This window comes from Trachypithecus francoisi, unplaced genomic scaffold (genome assembly GCF_009764315.1).
Source record: "Trachypithecus francoisi isolate TF-2019V2 unplaced genomic scaffold, Tfra_2.0 Lachesis_group0, whole genome shotgun sequence".
In the NCBI taxonomy this organism is placed as follows: domain Eukaryota; kingdom Metazoa; phylum Chordata; class Mammalia; order Primates; family Cercopithecidae; genus Trachypithecus; species Trachypithecus francoisi.
Genome location: NW_022681453.1, coordinates 6,595,607 through 6,616,832, shown reverse-complemented (window position 1 = coordinate 6,616,832; position 21,226 = coordinate 6,595,607). Strand labels below are relative to the sequence as shown.

General features: G+C 36.8%; 1 protein-coding gene across 4 annotated transcripts in view; it reads left to right on the top strand.

Annotated features, from left to right (window-relative positions):
- Positions 1–21,226, top strand: part of LEKR1 (leucine, glutamate and lysine rich 1) — a 234,131-nt gene that overhangs the window by 168,903 nt on the left and 44,002 nt on the right. For all 4 annotated transcript variants that reach the window (XM_033203290.1, XM_033203296.1, XM_033203307.1 and 1 more), the window contains exons 8-9: positions 3,650–3,727; positions 4,069–4,272. In XM_033203290.1, the coding sequence (XP_033059181.1) occupies positions 3,650–3,727; positions 4,069–4,272 (282 nt within the window). The remainder of the gene's footprint in view (positions 1–3,649; positions 3,728–4,068; positions 4,273–21,226) is intronic.

Below are 21,226 nucleotides of genomic sequence, written 5' to 3'. Positions count from 1 at the left end.
GCCTACCTAATCAGTGTCATAAATTTACATACAATACTTTAATCTACCATTCTTATTTCAATTTTGTCAGTTGACCTAATAACATCTTTTATAGCATTTTCTCTTCTAGTACAGGATCCAATCTGGAATTCGTCTACTCGCATATCTCTTTAGCCTCCTTTAGTCTAGAATATTTCCACATTTTGTCTTTGTCTTTTAATGACACTGAATTTTTATAAGTGCAGAACCCCTCACACTTTTGAAAAATAAGAAATTCTTCATTTGGTATTGGTCTGATGTTTTCTCTCTATTAGATTAAGGATGTGTATTCTTAGCCAGAAAACCACATAGGGGGTGATGTGTCCTCAGGGCATCACATCTGGAGGCACATGAAAACCATTTTCCCCTAACTGGTGATGTTAATTTTGATCACCTGATCAAGATGTTGCTCAATTGTTCTGCATAATTACTGGGGGTTTTGTTCTCTTTCAATTAATAAGAAGTCTAGAAGAGACACTTTAAATGCATGTAAATATACTACTTTTCACCAAAATTTATCCTTAGATATAGCATCCGTTAATGATTTTTGCCTGATCTCAGTTTTACTATAGTGATTGCTAAATGATGACTTTTTTTTTTTTTTTTTGAGACGGAGTCTCGCTCTGTCGCCCAGGCTGGAGTGCAGTGGCCGGATCTCAGCTCACTGCAAGCTCCGCCTCCCGGGTTTACGCCATTCTCCTGCCTCAGCCTCCCGAATAGCTGGGACTACATTAGCTGGGACTACAGGTGCCCACCACCTCGCCCGGCTAGTTTTTTGTATTTTTTAGTAGAGACGGGGTTTCACTGTGTTAGCCAGGATGGTCTTGATCTCCTGACCTCGTGATCCGCCCGTCTCGGCCTCCCAAAGTGCTGGGATTACAGGCTTGAGCCACCGCGCCTGGCCTAAATAATAACTTTTTAAGATTCCCGATCACGCTCCCTTTTATTATTAGGCCTTAGCATTCTACTGTAAGCAAGATCCTACCTTCGTCTATTTATTTATTGTACAGATTCATCAATTCCTTTCTTTTAATGGCTTATAATTTATTACTGTACTGAATTATTGTGGTGCTCAGATTGTCCTAGGCTTAGTAAGTAAAGCCCCTTCAAACTGGCTCTTCTGACATTAGAACATTATCTCATCATCTTTTGTAAACACTTTGTTACTTTCTGGCATCACAAGATATTTCAGATATACTTACTTTGCCCCAGCCTTGAAATCAGTTATTTCTATGAGTAGTCCTGGTTCCTCTAATAGGGAATGTTAATAGAAGCCCAGATCTGCGTTCTGAATGTGCTCATGTGCTACTTGACTGTAGTGATGGCTCATGGGCATATACATATGTTAAACATACCAAATTATACACTTTAAAGATGTGCAGTGTGTTATACGTCAATACAATACCTTAATAGAGACATTTTTACAAAAACAGGGTAGTGGCAGAGAACTTTTTTTTTTTTTTTTTTGAGACAGAGTCTTGCTCTGTCAGTCACCCAGGCTGGAGTGCAGTGGCACAATCTCGGCTCACTGCAAGCTCTGCCTCCCAGTTCACGCCTTTCTCCTGCCTTAGTCTCCCGAGTAGCTGGGACTACAGGCGCCCACCAACAAGCCTGGCTAATTTTTTGTATTTTTAGTAGAGACGGGGTTTCACTGTGTTAGCCAGGATGGTCTCGATCTCCTGACCTCATGATCCACCTGCTTCAGCCTCCCAAAGTGCTGGGATTACAGGTGTGAGCCACCGCGCCTGGCCGGCAGAGAACATTTTTAATGGCTTTAAAATAAAAGCAACGTTAAAATATAGTGTTCGGAGATAAAACTTAGATAATAAAGCCCTAAGGAAAATCAGTGATTACAATATTATTCATGAGAATGGTTACTTTTAGGGAGCGGGGAGTTGGCTATGATTGGAACCAGGGACATAAAGGACTTCTAGAGTAGCTGGTAAGGTTTTGTTTTTTAACCTGGCTGGTAATCACCACAGTATTGTTCTTATAATAATTCGTTATATTATATAATTGTTTTATGTCAGACTGATTTACATGTAAATAAAAAGTATAAACTCTGCACAACATTAAAAAACAAAAACAAATAAACAAAACCGAAACACCAAAATACCTATGTGAAGGTATTGGAAAGTGACCAAAAGCAGGGAGATTCTGGAGAAAAGTTGACCCTTGGAATGAGGTGACAGCATGGGGTTGGGTTATTAAAAATAATTTTAAGCCTGAAGGCAGCCCCCAGTCAGCACTCTGCAGGGGAACTAAATAGAAATCTTCAGTCTTTCTGGCCCATAGAACCAGAGGGCATGGTATATGGGGCATCCAATTGTATCTTACAATTTTGTTATATTTTACAATAAAGAAGTTTAAAAATAAATGAATATTGTGCATGTTCATGATGATTTTTACATTATTACTAGAAATTAAAGTCATTCTGCAAGGAGGGCATTGATAATCTTACATATTTCATTGTGTAATTTACAAGCTATTTTAAGATGCATTCAGATTGTGACTTAACTAGTTAATGAGTAGTCTGAATACATTTAAATTGGATATTAAATTTTTAATATATTAACGTTTTGAATATTGTTACAAAACCCAATCATATAAGATCAAGGCAAAGGTTTCTTTCAGTTTTAGATCTTTCGTTTGGTTCTTTTTAATGGTTTTTATTTCCCTGCTGAGATTTCTCATCTTTTTATTAATTAGAATAGATTTTCCTTTATGTCTTTGAGCAGAGTTAATAATTGCTTCTTCAAAAATCTTTGTCTGCCCATTTCAATATATGGGTCATCTCAGAGTCAGTTCCTATTAACTGTCTTTCTCTTTAGAATGAGTCACACTTTTCTGTATACTGTTTTACTATGTTCTGGACATTGTGAATGTTATGTTATGGAGAGTCTGGATTCTGCTATATTTCTCCAAAAATATTGTCATCGTTGTTGTTGTTGATAGTGGTGAAGTGGTGTTACTTCACCTCAAATGGCAATCTCTGTCCAGGATAACAGCTCAATCTCAGTTCAGTTCTTTTTCTTTAACTAGGCTGCTTGGAATCTGCTTAATACATGTGTAGTTCAGGGGCAGAATTTATATGGAGTATTTGGGACTCTCTTTCTCTGGCTCTCCCCTTTTCAGCATTCCTTCTTTACTTTCCAACAGCTGTGGTTGCCCCAAATACCATGCCCTCTGGTTCTATGGGCCAGAAAGACTGAAGATTTCTATTTAGTTCCCCTGCAGAGTGCTGACTGGGGACTGCCTTCAGGCTTAAAATTATTTTTAATAACCCAACCCCATGCTGTCACCTCATTCCAAGTGTCAACTTTTCTCCAGAATCTCCCTGCTTTTGGTCACTTTCCAATACCTTCACATAGGTATTTTGGTGTTTCAGTTTTGTTTATTTGTTTTTGTTTTTTAATGTTGCGCAGAGTTTATACTTTTTATTTACATGCAGATCAGTCTGACAGAAGCTTTGTTGGCCAGTATAGAAGTGAACTGAATGTTTATTTCTTTAAACAAATAATAATATGAAGATGTTAAAAAATTTCTTCTATTGATGAGTAAAATAATGCTACAGAAAAACACATACTTTATTTTGAAATCATATATTTGAACTTCTTTTGTATTATTTTAGGAATAAATCTAATGAAGCTGATGACTGTCAAAGAGAACTTAGAAAACTGAAGTTTGAATCCGTTATTTCTGAGTCACAGTATGCATTACCAATTTTTAAATTTATATTTTAATAATTGAACTTAAAACTGTATTTAAGTAATGTTTTATTTTAAAAGGCACTTATTTTTTATTTTCTTATTATTTACATATACAATACCTAATTCAAGCTTATATTGTCTTGCAGTTGGTTATTGCTGTTGCCACTGCCTAGATGGGAAAATTTTAACATTATAGAACCATTCTTTTTTTAACATTTTTAATTTTTTAGAGTTACAGTTATAATCGATAATTTCAAATGAGCTCTTAATACATCTTTGATAAATATAAAATGTAGTATATAAAGCATGTTGGTGGGTTTTTTTTCCTATTTCTTTTTAGGCATACTATGCTGCTTAAGGAAAAAGAAGATTCTTTAATGACTTGTCAACAAATATATAAAGCATTACAGGAAGAGCTGACTGCAAAAGAAAAGCAAGAAGAAGACATAAAGAGAAGAATTAACCTTGCAGAAAATGAACTGGAGATAACCAAAACTCTTTTGAATCAAACAAGGGAAGAGGTTTTAACACTGAAAAATGAAAGGTGCAGTTAATAATAATTTCTTACAAAAACATTTTTGTTTAAGTTAGTATTCCATATATATTTGAGACATCAGTGTCTGACATATTATAATAGTGAAATCACAGGAATAAAGATATATTTCTCCTACAAAGTCATTGCATCGCACCACCTCATTTTACAAGTGATTAGACTGAAGCTCCAGTGGGTTACGTGACTTGGTAAAGTTGCAGTTGGTGAAGGTAGGAATGAAGCCCAAGTTGCATTTGGTGTCAAATTTTTATTGAAAACAAAATCAGACCATGTGTGATACTCATACTACTAAATTTCACCTGGTCAGTGATTGGTAGATTCTATCATTTTTCCAACAGAAACAACCTTTTGTATCACTTTTTCCTTTAATTGGCTCCTACTTTTCTTCTCTCCTCCTTGTCTGTCAGCACATCTTGTTGGAGGATATGGCACAAACAAAGATACCTCCTTAGCTGGTATCGAGGATACTAAGAAGCACATTGGTCCAGGCTTCCAAGATACTTTTGTTTACTTAATTTGTCTTTAAATTAACCTTATCTTTAATTAATATTTCAACCTTGCTTTCTTTCTTTTTGTTTTCATTTCCCTACTATGTCTTTGCTCATTCTTTCTGAATCCTTTTGTTTTAAATTTATATCTGATATATAGCACAAATCTTGGGGGGTTTTGTTTGTTTGTTTCATTGATTTTAAAATCTGGGCTTCTTTAGGAGATTATTTCATTTACATTTACTGATATAATTATTATATTCACTAAGAACACAAGTTTCATAAGGGCAGGAATTTTTGTTTTGTATCATTTTCTGTGCACAGAAGGCACATAATAGGTTGTTTTTCATTCTTCCTATCATTTTTATATTTTAGTTTATATTTTATTTTATGAATATAATTTAGAAGAGTTACAATCTTTTTTTTAGTTCCTCTTTGCAAACCTATTTGCTGAGTCTGGGGAGTGGGGCAGAGGAGTGGGCAGCAGTTATCTTAGAATTAGATTTTTTTGTCTCAGAACTCTTTCTTGCCAACACTGTTCCCTGGGCATCATATGTGTTTCTATACCAGGCAAGAAGGAAGTCTGTGTAGTTCATAGGGAAAAAGGCTTATCTCTCATCCTTCCTGGGATGATTTTATAATTACTTATATTCTATTGAATAAGATTAGCAACTGCAGAGCTGATATCCCCGCACCATTTATTCTTTACCCTTCAACACCAAAAGTGTACTTTCTACTTACATGACTATTCCACCCCACCTCCTCTGCCATTTATTAGAAGCTGCAATTTTATAACAATGAAATGTGTAAGAGCCAGGCTTATTAATAAAAAAGGAGTGATAGTTGAAAGATTGAGCATGTGTAAGCAGAGGTAAAAATCTATATATGCTAACGTATATAGTCAGAAAAATTAAAATCAGTTATATATTCCATACAAAAGACACACATCGTACGTCTTTGAAAAGACACCATGGAATAAATAAAAATTTTCGAAGTATTTGGTTTAGAACTTTGGTTATCTGAGCAGTTCCTATATTACCTAGAATATCATATTTCCAATGATACCAGATTAATTAGGCTTAATTGTTTAGTCAGATGAATGCTGTCTCCTTCACTGAAGTCATTGGGAAGAACCTGTCTTTGTCTAATTGTTTCTGGAACTCTTCTCCAAGGAATGGCTTAAGCACACATTTTAGACTCTTGTCAGTATGACAGATCTTTACCCTTTAGGAATACCTTTGATATTTGAAACAGTCTCAGATAGGTCCAGTGAAAATAAGTCCAGTGAATATGATGGGAAATCAATCTGGGAAATACTATTGGGGATCAAAAATGAAGTAAATTTTTCCCTTTCTTCTATGCTTAATAAATTATCTCTGACTGCAGTTTGAAGAAGGGAGTTTTATGAATGCTTTAAGGATTAGTGACCTCAGTAGAATATATAGAGAGCTTTGTTGGGGAATTGCTTTGAAATAGCATACACTTGGATGTATATGTTTTGCCATGTTTTTTAAAAAAATTATGACTGTAATCTTACCCTCTAAGTGTTGATTGAGAAGGACAGTTTCTACCAGCTTTCAGAGAATAGTGACGTTACTGAACTTAACTCCTATTCTTCTTCTTTTCCTTTCTTTTTTTTTTTCTTGTATTATTGCCCTTGTACCTTCTTTATTCTCTCTGCTTTAGTATATCCAGAGTATACATTTACTTAGTAATTGGTGACACTAAGTTTACAGACATGATGTCTGTCACATAATAAAAATTAAAATGACAGGCACAGTGGCTCACACCTGTAAGCCCAGCATTTTGGGAGGCTAAGGCAGGCAGATCACTTGAGGCCAGCAGTTTAAGACTAGCCTGGCCAACATAGTGAAACCCCATCTCTACCAAAACATCAAAATTAGCCGGGCATGGTGGCTCATGCCTATAATCCCAGCTACTCAGAAGGCTGAGGCACAAGAATCGCTTGAACCCGGGAGGCAAAGATTGCAGTCAGCTGAGATCATGCCACTGTCCAGCCTGGGCAACAGAGTGAGACTCTGTCTCAAAATAAATAAATAAATAAAATTTTTAAAAATGTCCTTGTAGACCAGTAGGTTATCATGTAATCATAGGATTACTCCTAAACATAAGGTTTGCCTTTTTATTTTTTCTAGGCTACTTTCATACTTTGCTTCCTTGTCCTCTAACTGCCCAGAGCCTGCCACACATATCCATTCAACAAATATTTGTTGAGTGAGTGAATAAATGAATGGATTGCTTTGGGTAATTCAGCCAGTACCCTGGGTACATAGTACCCAGCTTATATACCCTGGGTACATAGTACGTAGCTTATATTTTAAGGGTGGAGACAAACAGTAAAACAAAAAATGTAGAAAACTGACTAGAATAATTATAAATTGTGATAATGGCTATGAAGTAGTAGAAATTGATAGAAGGGGTACGTGCTTCAGCCAGGGTGGTCGTAAAAGTGACTTCCAAGATGATACTCTGCCCCTTTCCTAAAGGAAGACAAGTGGAAGTTACCAGGCTAAGAGCCAGGGAGGAACTTTACAAGCAAAGGACAAGCTTGGTGAGTTCTGGGAAAGGACAGCAGGGTAGCATGGCTGGTGGCATAGTGTGAGTGAGGCAGGCAGGGTCACATCATGCAGGGTCCTGCAGGCCTTTGGGAGTTTGGGTGCTGTTCTCAGTACAATGAAGACAAACCATTGAAGGGATTTAAGCAGAAGAGTGACACTATAGAAAGATCATTCTTGATGCTGGATGGAGAAGGTATTGGTAATGGGAGCAAGCCAGGACATTTACTCTTTTGATAAAGGATTTTATAGGTAGTGAAGCCTAAGAGATACGAGAAATATGAGAATCTCCAGCTCTTACCCCTGTCAGTTTCTGTTGAGTTAAGTGTCTATGTCAAGTGGATAGTAGTAAAATAGCCACGGCTTACTCCATAGTGAGCCTCAGGGTTAAAAAGATATTCTGGGACGGGCTCAGTGGCTCACGCCTATGATTCCAGCTCTCTGGGAGGCTGAGGTGGGTGGATCACCTGAGGTCAGTGGTTCGCGAACAGGCTGGCCAACATAGTGAAACCCCATCTCTTCTAAAAATACAAAAATTAGCCAAGCGTGGTGGCGGGTGCCTGTAATCCCAGCTACTTGGGAGGCTGAGGCAGGAGAATCATTTGAACCTGGGAGGCGGAGGTTGTAGTGAGCCGAGACCACACCATTGCACTCCAGCCTGGTCAAGAAGAGCAAAACTCCGTCTCAAAAAAAAAAAAAGATATTCTGAAGAACAAATGGACTTTGGAAGCTTTTGACATTACTGTCCAAATTTGTCTTGAAACGGTGGTCTTTTGGCTCCAGGGCAACCTGTTATTTGGTCTCTTTTCTAGCTCTGTTTTGGTTCTTTCCCCTTCCCTCCTGTGATCACCTGATAGCAGACATTCCTTAAAATTCACACTTGAACTTGACTTTCCTCTTTCCACTTTTTTCCTTTAGTAAACTGACCCTGTCTCAGCTTAGCAAGTTTGCTCTTGAAGCTTTGATTTGAAGCATCAATGGGACTTTTAAATAAGAAATTTCCTTAAGCAGTTGGAGGTGTGAATGTCCCTCCAAAAGAAGCAACTGGGCTCAGGAAACACTTTTAATATAGAGATGCTTGATAATATCATAGGAGATTCTGGTTCAGTAGGTCTAGGTAGTGCCTAGGAATCTGCTACTTGGTAAAGTACCAAACCACTGCTACGGAAGTATTACAACCAACCAGGCTACCAGATGTACTCACCAAAGGCCAGAGCTCAATTCACTCCCACTGACTGTGTGTGCTTTCATAAATCCAAGCAGTGTCAGATACACACCACCCTTCCTCCCTGACCCCTCAGGAGAGCAGAGCCCTTGCTGAGGTCACAAATTGTGCAGTTTAGAAGCTATGTAGTTTCAGAAGAGGAGGAAAAGATATAAAAAGCCAGAGGTGACCCTAGAAAAAACTAGCAGAACTTCTGAATTTGGAGAGATAAGGGAGTTTAATAACTAGGAAATAGTTCATTGATTAGTACAAATCTAGCTATTTGGGCATTGCTTTCTTCCCCACACTCAGCTGAGGAAGTGCTAGGTAGAGAAAAATCTTCAATGAAAGGAAAAGAAGTAGGTCTTCTGAGATCATGGGATTCTGCAGGTGGAGACAGTCTGGCCAGCTTGGTCACGGACACATAGGGACTGATGAGAGGAGTTTCCTTTATGGATGGAGAAGAATGCAGGAAGTCATAAGGATGATGCCAGAGAAAAGTGTGGCCATTTTTTAATTTCTTGAAAAGACAGCCCTCAGCTCCCATCCTACTGGGATACAAGGTCTCTGTGGCCAAGGCCAGAAGTCTGCCCAGAACTGTGAATGTGCAACACTCCTCCAGGCATATTGTGGGTTAAAAAGGGTTCTGTGGGCTTATGGGGACACCTAATTCCATCCTTAGGAAAAACTATTTCTATAGTGAAAAATGTCCTAAATTCTCTATAACAAATGTACAAATATATTTTATAAGGACATATGTGTTTAAGCTTGAAGACTGCCTACATATAGCACTTGGAGAAATTCGCTTACGCACTACCATGTGGCCTACAACCATACAGCCGGAACACACACTGTTTATAATAGCTCTCATACCCTTTGCATTCTTAGATGCTATATTATCTTTATCTTGGTAAACTCCAAGAAAAAATACAGAAAAAGACTTACTGTGATCAATTTGCCCATAACATGATGGGAATAATGAAGAGTGTTGTTAGAGGAAAAGCTTAGTCATAATTAAAGTTAGGTGCAAGTTGCTTATGTGTAAATTATTCTGAGATATAAATAATATACATCTGCATCTGTTTGACAGTCTCTCTACTTATGTATCTTAAATGCAGTTTACTAAATTGCCCCCATTTTCCCATAAAGCATAATTTTTAGGCTACAGGGAAGGATTTTATCTACTTCCTTCACCCCCACCTGCATTTTATTAACTTCTCTTTTGGCCTCTCCTCTCTCCTTCATCTTTTTCTTTTTAGTCAAAAGCTATGAACCCTCACTGATATGGTTTGGCTGTGTCCCCACTGAAATTTCATCTTGAACTGTAGTTCCCATAATCCCCATGTGTCATGGGAGGGACCCAGTGTGGGTGATTGAATCATAGGAGCAGTTACCGCCGTGCTGTTTTCGTGATAGTGAGTGAGTTCTCATGGGATCTGATGGTTTTATAAGGGGCTTTTCCCCCTCTGCTCAGCACTCACTCCATCCTGCCGCCCTGTGAAGATGGTGTCTGCTTCTCCTTTGCCTTCCTCCATGATTGTAAGTTTACTGAGGCCTCCCCAGCAATGCGGAACTGTGAGTCAATTAAACCTCTTTTCTTTATAAAGTACCCAGTCTCAGGCAGTTCTTTATAGCAGCATGAAAACAGACAGACAATACACTCACTTCAGAAAAGTATACACAAAACCCAGCACATTATTTCAAGAGGTTCGTAGAGTCTCCTGTTTTCAAATATATGGCAGGACCTCATGATTAAACATACCTGCTTTCTCGTTTTCTCTCTATCCCTTCTTCTGTCTCCTCTCCCCTTCTCTCCCTTTTTCTCCCCTCCCCCTTTCCTTTCTCTTTCTCAAGCTCTGTCACCTATGCACAGGTTTCACAATGAGGAGCCCTCTAAATGTTTCTGTAGACGTTATCTTATCTTGTCTTCAGGGAACCCTGTGCATAATGCCATGCACCATTTTGTGAGGCTCAGTGGAAGGGCTAAGGGGGACAGGAGGCCAGGCTGGGCTCTGCTGTCATAGCTACTTGCCAGAGGAAGGGGTTCACTTTTCTTGCATAGGTTTGCCATCCTTACCAAGCCCTGTGTCCATAGGTCTTCCCTCAGACCAAGGGGGCACTTTTTCTAATTCACCAACCCAGAAGAGAAGTCATTTCCAAATTTACACAAAGGCACTGGCTAGCAGAGCTGTGGCCTGCCACACCTGCCTCACTGGTGAAGCAGGTGTCATTTTCCACATTTTGGAGATGAGGACGTTAATGTTAATTTAACTGAGGCTAAATTTCTTGCTCAGGGTCACATTATTGGCAGAAATCAAGCTCTGTTGGGTCTGACCTTATAACTCATGTTCTCTTGTCTACCGTTTGCACAATTCCCTCAGTATTTGTCTTGAAGGGCTAAATTTTGTCATTCTTTCTCTGTGTGACATCTTTCTGAACCATGTTGTAACACTGAGTCTTTAGGAGACTCACAGTCCTGCAAAAAGCAGTGCTCTTTTTGTGTCCCTTCTCCTGTCCTCTCAATTTCTTGTTCACCCCCACCCCCTCAGTATTCTTCTCTTCACTCAATAAATATGAGATGCTGTCCTCTGCTTTCTAGTGCCTTGGTAGAATCAGAAGTAAAGCTGTATCTTCAGATGGAAAACAGAATAAAAACAATTCACAGCTACATTCTAAAAATGTAAACTAAGTGTTTAGTTATTTCATTGAGGCTTGTCATATTTTCATAAATTCTAGAAGCAATGACTAGTGATTAGCTATATCTAGTATTAGATATGAAAAAGGATTAAGAAGTGATGCAAGATAAAGTCCATTCTTAATATAAAAAGAATGGACTTTAGAATTAGGTAAAACAGAGTAAATCCCAACTTGACCACTGTTAAGCTTGGGCAATTAAGGCTTCTTTTCCCTATCTGTAATGTGGGCATTTTAATAATAGCTATCTTCTTGAGAATTTTAAAATATTGTGCCTGGTAGGTTGTATGTACTCAGAAAGTATTAGTTTCCTCTCTTTCTTCTTTCTTTAGATTGCTAACCCCTTAAAGCACCATGTCGTATTGATTTTTATTCCCTGCACTGGCCATGTAAGATATTCAGTAAATATCTGTTGAATTCATTATTATCTGCTTTACTCCTACAGTTGTAAAGATCAATCCTTGGAGTGATTCCATTTGGATGCTGTTATGGTTAGGCTTTGTGTCCCCACCCAAATCTCATCTGGAATTGTAATTCCCATAATCTCCACATGTCAAGGGAGAGCCTAGATGGAGGTAATTGAATCATGGGGGCAGTTTCCCCCATGGTGTTCTTGTAATAGTGAGTGAGTTCTCATGACATCTAATGGCTTATAAGGGGCTCTTGCCCCTTTTCTTGGCACATCTCCATCCTGCTACATTGTGAAGACTGTGCCTTGCTTCCTCTTCATCTTCTGCCATGATTTGCCATAAGTTTCCTGAGGCCTTCCCCAGCCATGCTCAACTATGAGTCAATTAAACCTCTTTCCTTCATAAATTACCCTGTCTCAGGTATGTCTTTGTAGCAGTGTTCAAACATACTAATGCAGATGCTAATCTGTTAGTTTAAAGCATTATGAAATGTTCTAAGTAATAATTAAAAACAATAAATCTTGTCAGGTTTTTTTCTCCAAGACTCACCTCTTTCTCTGATTTCCTATACATCAACAGCTCTCAGAACAAGAGGCTTGCCAAGCTTCTTATGTTATCACACACTTACTGCTTTTAACAGAGGCAGGAGTTATGGCAAAATCAAAATTATCTCTTTGATTGACAATGTGAAGACATCTCTAAAAGAACAACTTGTGAAACCGAATTTAAAACTGTCATTTTGGCATTATGGTTTGACATTTGTTTGCAGTTATGTTTTTAACTGCAATTAAGAGAATCTGGATTCGCATGTACATAAGAAATTAAGATTCTCATTTTCTTTTTGGTCCAAGAATTTAATAAAGTTTTAAAAATAAATACTCTTAATTGTGAATAAGTCCTAATTTATCTATTGTGGCAACTCCAAAAAATTTAATTTTAAATCTATCTGGTGAAATTTCAGGGTAGAATGTCGACAGCCACACCTCCATCTGAGATATACAAAGCAAAGACAGCATGACATACTGCTGGCTGGCATAAGCTTGAGCTAGCTTTGTCACTTGTGAATCATGTCACCTCAGATAGTCATTTATCACTCAGGTCTTCATTTCTTCTAAAACTGAGGGAGTTGTATTAACATATTTCTAAGGAATGAAAAGAAAGAACCACTATATCCCCAGAGAATAAAACAGTGCCAGACACATAGTCGACACTCAATATTTGCTGTAAGGGATGGATACGTGCATGGATGAGAATGAATTTAATTTCTATCAAACACTGATCACGGAATTTAAAACTGGGAAGCTCCAGTTTTTCTTTCAGGCCAGAGAGCTTTTGACTTTCAAAAATCAGACCTAGGAGTACAGTGAGAACTCCGGGATTCCAGTGGTAATCTTCTTTATTAAATTCTTAGTAAAATTTAAATTTAAGATCTAAATCTGTGTTGTTTCCTATAATTCTAAAACATCAATATCTCTTGAACTGATTCTAGAGAAAAGTCAGATAACTAAATAGCTATACATTTTCAGCTACTAATAACATGGAAAAATATGTACTATGCCTTTATAATATTTTATTTCTCATAATTCCTCTAAATTTCTAGCAAAAATCCTGCTTGAGTCAGAGTTGGTCCTTCATAGTTTTTTTCAACACAAGATTGTTTTCTCTTTACCAATGTCCTAAGATTGTTTTATGATCTTGAACAATGTGTGAGCACCCCCATGGTTGTACTGTACAAGTGTGATTTTTATTTTTGGAATCTAGATTATCTTTTTCACACATATAATCATTCCTGTATACATTACTCACTGCCCATTCCATTCTAATCAAGAACAATGAGTGCATATAACATCATGTATAATTATTCTTTCTGCTTTATCTCATTAAAGAATCTCACTGAAGATTTCTTAGAGTCAGGAATGGAGGCTCAGCAGGGAATCAAGGAGGTATAAAAGCCCTTCTCATTTCTGTCACCAAAATATCAAGTAAAATTATCATCACAGATACAAATTTATATTTTCATAACAATTTACTCAAAATACTATATACTTTATTAGAAATGTCATAAAGAACTTCACAATTCCTGGAAAATTCAGTGGATAATCATCACTTCATTAACATTGTTTGCATCCTAGCTTACTATATTTTAGCTGCTATAATCTACTAGACTTTTAAAGTTTTTCTTCTAAAATGTTACATTTAACATGAGTTCCATGCACTGAGTCCATCAGAGGAATGCATTTGGAATGGATTCTACTTTTTATGGTATCAAAATTGTAACTATATCCAGGGAGACTGAAATTCAAGCATCTCAAATATTCAGTACCATCTACTTTATAGTAAAGGTAGCTTCTAATGTATTCACAGGCACTCTCAGGAGATGCTCATTTGGATTTTCTAATCAATAAGACTTATTTTCCAACAAGAAACCTAATTTAAGAAATTAAGTGGATCAAATTGTTAGGCTGTCTGGACACTTCTATCAAGCATGTGACTAGACACATTTATTCTATGATCCTGGCATTTTGAAAACCAGGTGAAGTGCTACTTTATTTTCATTGACAGTTGCTCCTTAGCTTGATCAAGTTACTATCATGATATTCTCATATTATTGCTAAAGCTGTATAGTATCACTTATAGGAAGATGTTGTATTAGTTTCCTATTGCTGCTATAATAAATGACCACAAATTTAGTGACTTAAAATAACACAAATTTATTGTCTTACAGTTCTGGAGGTCAGAAGTTCCAATGAATCTTAAGGGGCTAAAATCAAGGTGTCAGCAGGGCTGGTTCCCTCTGCAGGATCCAGAGAAGACATTCCTTACCTCTTCCATCTGTTACAAGTTATCAGCATCCCTTAGCTCCTGGCCACATGAATCCAATCTCTGTTTCATTGTCATATAACCTTCCCCCACACTAACCCTCTTGCATCCCTCCTATAAGAGGACCCTAGTAATTACCCTTAGGGCCCATCCAGATAATTCAAGATAATCTCCTCACCTCAAGATCCTTAACTTTATCACGTCTACGAAGTCCCTTTTCCCACATAAGGAAACATACTCACAGATTCAGATATGGACATCTTTGGAGGCAATCATTCAGCCTATCACAACTGTGATAAGCTAAAAATGTCTATAGTCAACCCTATAGCAACCACTAAAATAAAACTAAACAAAGAGCTATAGCTAATAAGCCAACAAAAAAGATAAAATTGAATCATAAAATATGCAAAATCCGAAAGAAAACAGAAAGAAGGGAAAGGGAAAAAAAAGCAGATGGGAAAAATAGGAAAGAAATGGCAAAATGGTAGATTTAAGCCTAACTATATCAATGATTAAATTAAATGTAAATTGTCTAAATATTCTAATTAAAATGCAGAGATTATCAGAGTGTATAAGAAAGTAAGATTTAGATATATGCTGCCTGCAGAAAATGTATTTTAAATATAAAGACATATGAGGTCAAAAATAAAAGAATGGGAAAAGATCTAACACGCTGACTCTAATCAGAAAGCTGTAATGGGTTTACAAAGTAGATTTCAGAACCAAAAAATTACCGGAAGTAAAGAAGTTCATTTTATAATTATAAGTAGGTCAATTCATCAGGAGGACATAACAGTTCTAAATATTTGTACATCTAATACCAGACCTTAAAAATATAGGAAGCAAAAGCTGGATGGAATTCCAAGAAGTAGGCAAATTCACAATTATTGTTAAAGATGTCAATACCCCCTCTTAATAGCTGATAAAGCAAGTAATAGGACAATCAGTAGGCTGTAGAAGACTTGAACTTTGTCATCAATTAACCTAATTGACATTTGCACAACATTTCACCCAACAACAGCAGAATATACATTTCCCCCCTTCCCCGAGGTTATGCAGATTACTCATTGAGACAGACTGTATAATTGGGACATGAAATAAAACCAAAGAAATTTTAAAGGATTTAAATAATACAAAGTACAGTATGTTCTCTTCTCACAGTGTAATTAATGTAGAAATCAAATACAGAAAATTATCTGGACAGTCCCCTAAATATTTGTAAATTATATAACAATTCTAAATAAGACAGTGGTCAAATAAAATATCAAAAGGGAAATTAGAAAGTATTTTGAACTAAGTGAAAATAAAAACATCAAAATTTATGGGATGTCACCAAAGAAAAACTTAGGGACAAATGTCTATGTGGAAAAAAAAAAAATTCAGCTTCCACTTTAGGAAATTAGAAGAGGCGAGAGAAAAAAATCCCAAGATAGGCAGAAGAAAGTAAAAAATATCAGAGTTGTAATCAATGGAAAACAGAAAAACAATAGACAATATCAGTAAAACAAAAATTTGTTTCTTTGAGATCAATAAAATTAATAAACCTCAAGGTAGACTAATCAGGAATAAAAAAGAGAAGTCAAAAATTCCTAATATCAGAAATAAGAGGGATGATACTACTACAGATCCATCAGATATTAAGATGATAATAGAGAAATATTATGAACAGCTTTATAATAAATATTATGAACAGCTTTATGTCATTAATTTTGACAGCTCTGATGAAATGGACAAAATTTTTTAAACAAACTACCAAAGCTCACTAAAGAAGAAATAGATAACGTGAATAAGTCTATATCTTTTAAAGAAATTGAATTTGTAATTTAAAGTCTTCTCTCAAAGAAAACTTCCAGCCCAGAGGTTTTACCAGTGAATTTTACCAAACATTTAAAGAAAAAATAATACTATTTATACTCAAACTGTTCCTGAAAATTGAATAAGAAAGAGCAGTTCCCATCTTAATTTATGAAGTCAGTATTACTCTGATAACAAAACCTGACAAAGACATAACAAGAAAATTAACAGACCAACATTTCGAATGAGCACTGATACAAAAATTCTAAACAAAATTTTAGCAAACTGAAGGGGCTAAAATCAAGATAACATATAAAAAGGAAATAAATCATGAATAAGTGGAGTTTATCATAAGAGTATAGGATTAGTTTAACATAAAAATCAATGACATTCAACAGATAAAAGTGACAAATTCAGCTTCATCAAAATTAAAAACTTGTTCTTCAAAAGACACTTTAAGAGAATGAAAATAAAAACCACAGACTGGAATAATATATTTGCAAAGGATCTATATAATAAAGGAGTTTTTCTATAATATACAATGATATTTAGAAACTCAGTTATATGAACATAAACATCCTAATAAAAAATGAACAAAAGGCCGGGCGCGGTGGCTCAAGCCTGTAATCCCAGCACTTTGGGAGGCCGAGACGGGCGGATCACGAGGTCAGGAGATCGAGACCATCCTGGCTCACACGGTGAAACCCCGTCTCTACTAAAAAAATACAAAAAAACTAGCCGGGCGCGGTGGCGGGCGCCTGTAGTCCCAGCTACTCCGGAGGCTGAGGCAGGAGAATGGCGTGAACCCGGGAGGCGGAGCTTGCAGTGAGCTGAGATCCGGCCACTGCACTCCAGCCTGGGCGACAGAGCGAGACTCCGTCTCAAAAAAAAAAAAAAAATGAACAAAAGACTTGAATAGACACCACCAAATATATGCAAATGACCAATAAAATAAGCACATAAAGTGATGCTCCGTATCATTACTCATTAAGGAAGTGCAAACTAAAGCCACAATGAGATACTACTATACATTTTTAGAATATATAAAAACTTAAAACCTGAAAGTATCAAGTGTTTACAAAGATAGGGAGGAACTTGAACTCTTATAATCTACTGGTGGGCAAACAGTACAAGTTATTAGAAAAAGAGTTTGGAAGTTTCTTTAAGTTAAATGTATACCTATCTTGTTACCCAGCCATTTTATGCCTATGTATTTACTTAAGACAAATGAAACCATATATCAATACAAAAACTTGTACACAGATATTGAAAGCAGTTTAATTTGTAATAGCCAAAATATATACAACAACCTAAATGTTAACCAACAGATGAATAGATGAACAGATTGCAGTGTATCTGTACAATGGAATACTACTCAGCAATAAAAATGAATGAACTATCAATAAGGTACAACCTGGATGAATCTAAAATAATTACGCTGAGTAAAAGATGCCAGACCAAAAAAAGAATATACTGTATGACTTCAGAATCATATATTTTCAGAATATACAGTATTGCAGAATATATTTCAGAATATATCTACATATCCAGAAAATGCAGACTAATCTATAGTGACAGAAACCAAAGCATTGATTGCCTGGAGGAGAGGGCCTGGATTACAAAGAGGTGGCTGGGCGTGGTGGCTCACGCCTGTAATCCCAGCACTTTGGGAGGCGGAGGCGGGCAGATCATGAGGTCAAGAGATCGAGACCATCCTGGCAAACATGATGAAACCCCGTCTCTACTAAAAAATACAAAACAATTAGCCAGGCGTGGTGGCGGGTGCCTGTAGTCCCAGCTGCTTGGGAGGTTGAGGCAGGAGAATGGCATGAACCTGAGAGGCGGAGCTGGCAGTGAGCCGAGATGGCACCACTGCACTCCAGCCTGGGCCACAGAGCAAGACTCTGTCTCAAATAAATAAATAAATAAATAAACAAACAAACAAACAAAGAGGCAACCCCCTTAACCACCCATCAACATCTACAGACCATAAGGAAGTTGAGAAAGCTGTTGGTGTCTCAAGGGCAAAACCTAATAGCTTCTTCAGACGTGGCCAAGCCAGGTGATGAAAAAGAGGCATATTTCAGACAGGAAAGCTAGGAGCTATGGCAAAAATTGAACTTAGAAATTACTGTCAGTAAAAAGAATCACACTCCAAGCAAGAAATGTTTCCGTCCTTTAGGGTAGGTTTCCTGTGGGATTTCAGAGTTGTGATGGAGTCCATTGGTGCCAGTCAGGTGACTTACAGTGCACCTCCCAGTGAGAGGACAATGCTATCCACACCTGATTGCTATCAGACTTCGTCAATTGATTTGTTCTGCCATTGAAATGTGAGAGAAGTGATATATACCAGTTCCAAGTAGAAGCTTTAAGAGATTCTATGTTTTGGCTTTGTTTTCTTTTGTTTCTTGCCACAATAACAGCATTCTCAAGTAAGAGCTGCTCCCTGGGCTATATCCCAAAATGTGGAGCAAGGAAGGAGATAACACCTAATCCAAGAAAAATAAACTTTGGTATTGTAAGCCACTGAGAGTATATACATGTTAAATTTAAGATGTTTCTAAAATAAAGTAAAACAGTCAGGTGGAGAGTTGGATACATGAATCAGATACTCAGGAACAGATCTGAGCTAGAGATAAAATTTGGGAGCTGTCATCAGCTAGATTGCATTAGAGGAAGATGACTCTGCAAAGGAGACAGGAATGGCCAGATGTTTGGAAGAAAGCCCTGAGTAAAATTTTTAATGTATTCTCACTTTTGCTGTCCTCATTCTTTATTCCTTTTGCTTCACTTCCATTTTTCCAGCCTAGAGACTAATGTGCAAGCATCAAGCCTGCTGGGTCTGCCTCACCCGTTAATAGATCTCCTTTTTACATTTGCTGGATTTTGAGCACAATTTGAACAGTGACTCTTCCTTCCTAATTCACCTCTATATCTCCAGGGCTAGATGACACTGCCTTGTTCAGAGAGGACAGTAAACCCCACCACTCAGGAGAGAGACCGACAAGTCACCTGCACATTCCTTCACCTTGGTTTTTACCTTGAATTCTCTTTCTTCCACATGCACATTCTACTCTGTGCTCTGGCTATATCAATAATTGTTTTTCTTTATAAGTTTTGAGTAGATACATTGAAGGTTTGTATAGGTATCAAATATAAAGAGCTACAATACAGTGAATATCTGTGTATCAACCACGCAGTTTAGGAAAAAGAACCTTACCATTATCTTTGAAGTTTTTTTTTGCTTCTCCCCAGTTCCATCTCATTCGCTCCTTCCTCAGAGAAAACCACCAGCCTGCATTTTGTGGTTCTTAACAAATGAAGAATAGAAGGAAACTTCCTAAAACCGATAAAGAGCGTCTACAAAAACCTACAGATAACATCTATTGTGTCCATGTTTCTCTATATAATTTTAACAAGCATTTTTGTATTCCTAAAGAATGTTAGATTTTGCATGATTTTATCTTCACATAAATAAAATCATTCCATATGTATCATTCTAATTTGTTCTTTGTGCTCAATATTATGTTCCTGAGATTTGTTTATAAAGTTTCATGTAGCTGATGATTATTCATTTCTTCATCTATATTGTATGTTAAGGTATACCACAATTTATGCTGCTTTAACCTTATTCCATTCATTTTGATAGTAATTAATGATTTCATTATTGTTCAGTTCGAAGTATATTAAAATACCAATTGTGATTTTTATTTGACTCATGAACTATTCAAAAATACATTTAAAAAAATTTTCAAATACCTGAAGCTATTTATCTTTTGTTATGGACATTTCTTTGTTTTCATGGAATATACATTATCACAGTGCTGTTCTGTAGAAGTATTATGTTATACTTCTACATGTGTAATTTTAAAATGCTTAGTTGCCACATTAAAGACTAAAAATAAACAAGTAAAATCAATTTTAATTATTTAACCCAAACTATCCAAAATATTTTTTTTTTTTTTTTTTTTTGAGGCAGAGTCTCGCTCTGTCGCCCGGACTGGAGTGCAGTGGCCGGATCTCAGCTCACTGCAAGCTCCGCCTCCCGGGTTTACGCCATTCTCCTGCCTCAGCCTCCGGAGTAGCTGGGACTACAGGCGCCCGCCACCTCACCCAGCTAGTTTTTGTATTTTTAGTAGAGACGGGGTTTCACCGTGTGAGCCAGGATGGTCTCGATCTCCTGACCTCGTGATCCGCCCGTCTCGGCCTCCCAAAGTGCTGGGATTACAGGCTTGAGCCACCGCGCCCGGCCCCAAAATATTATTTAAATATGTAATTGTCTTAAAATGTTATCACAGGTATTTAGATTTTTTGTACTAAATTTTCAAATTGGTGTGTATTCTACATTTATAGCACATCTTAACTTGAGCTGGCCACATTTTAACTCCTCAATAGTTACATGAAACTAGTGGCTACCATATTGAATAATGCAGGTTATAGTATAACCATTGTTTGAAATTAGCTAAAACTTACTTTTTGTCCTAGAAGTGGTCAATTCCATATAAGCTGGAAAATAATGATGTATTTATCCACTAATTGGGTACAAGGTTCTAGATGTTAACCTTAAATCTGTCATATGAACCTTAAGTCTCCTGTATCTTTAATGAACTATTTATTTGCTTGACCCTGGACTGCTACATTACACAACTGTAGCAAAGACATTCACATAGCAGTCTAGAGTTGTGCAGTTTATACTTCCATTGACATATGTGGTGGTCCTGGGCTGATTTATCTATAACTGAGAAATCTATGGTAGATTCTACCACTAAGGTGTGGATTTAAGAATTTCTTTGTACAGTTATATCAAGTTTTGCTTTACATATTTTGAGGCTATTTTAATAGGCACATACAAGTTTAGAACATTCATAGTAAATTAACTTACCATAATTATCAACTATTCATGTTATCTATTTCTTCTTTAGTGAGCTTTGTTGTTTGTTTAAAATATTTTGTCCATTT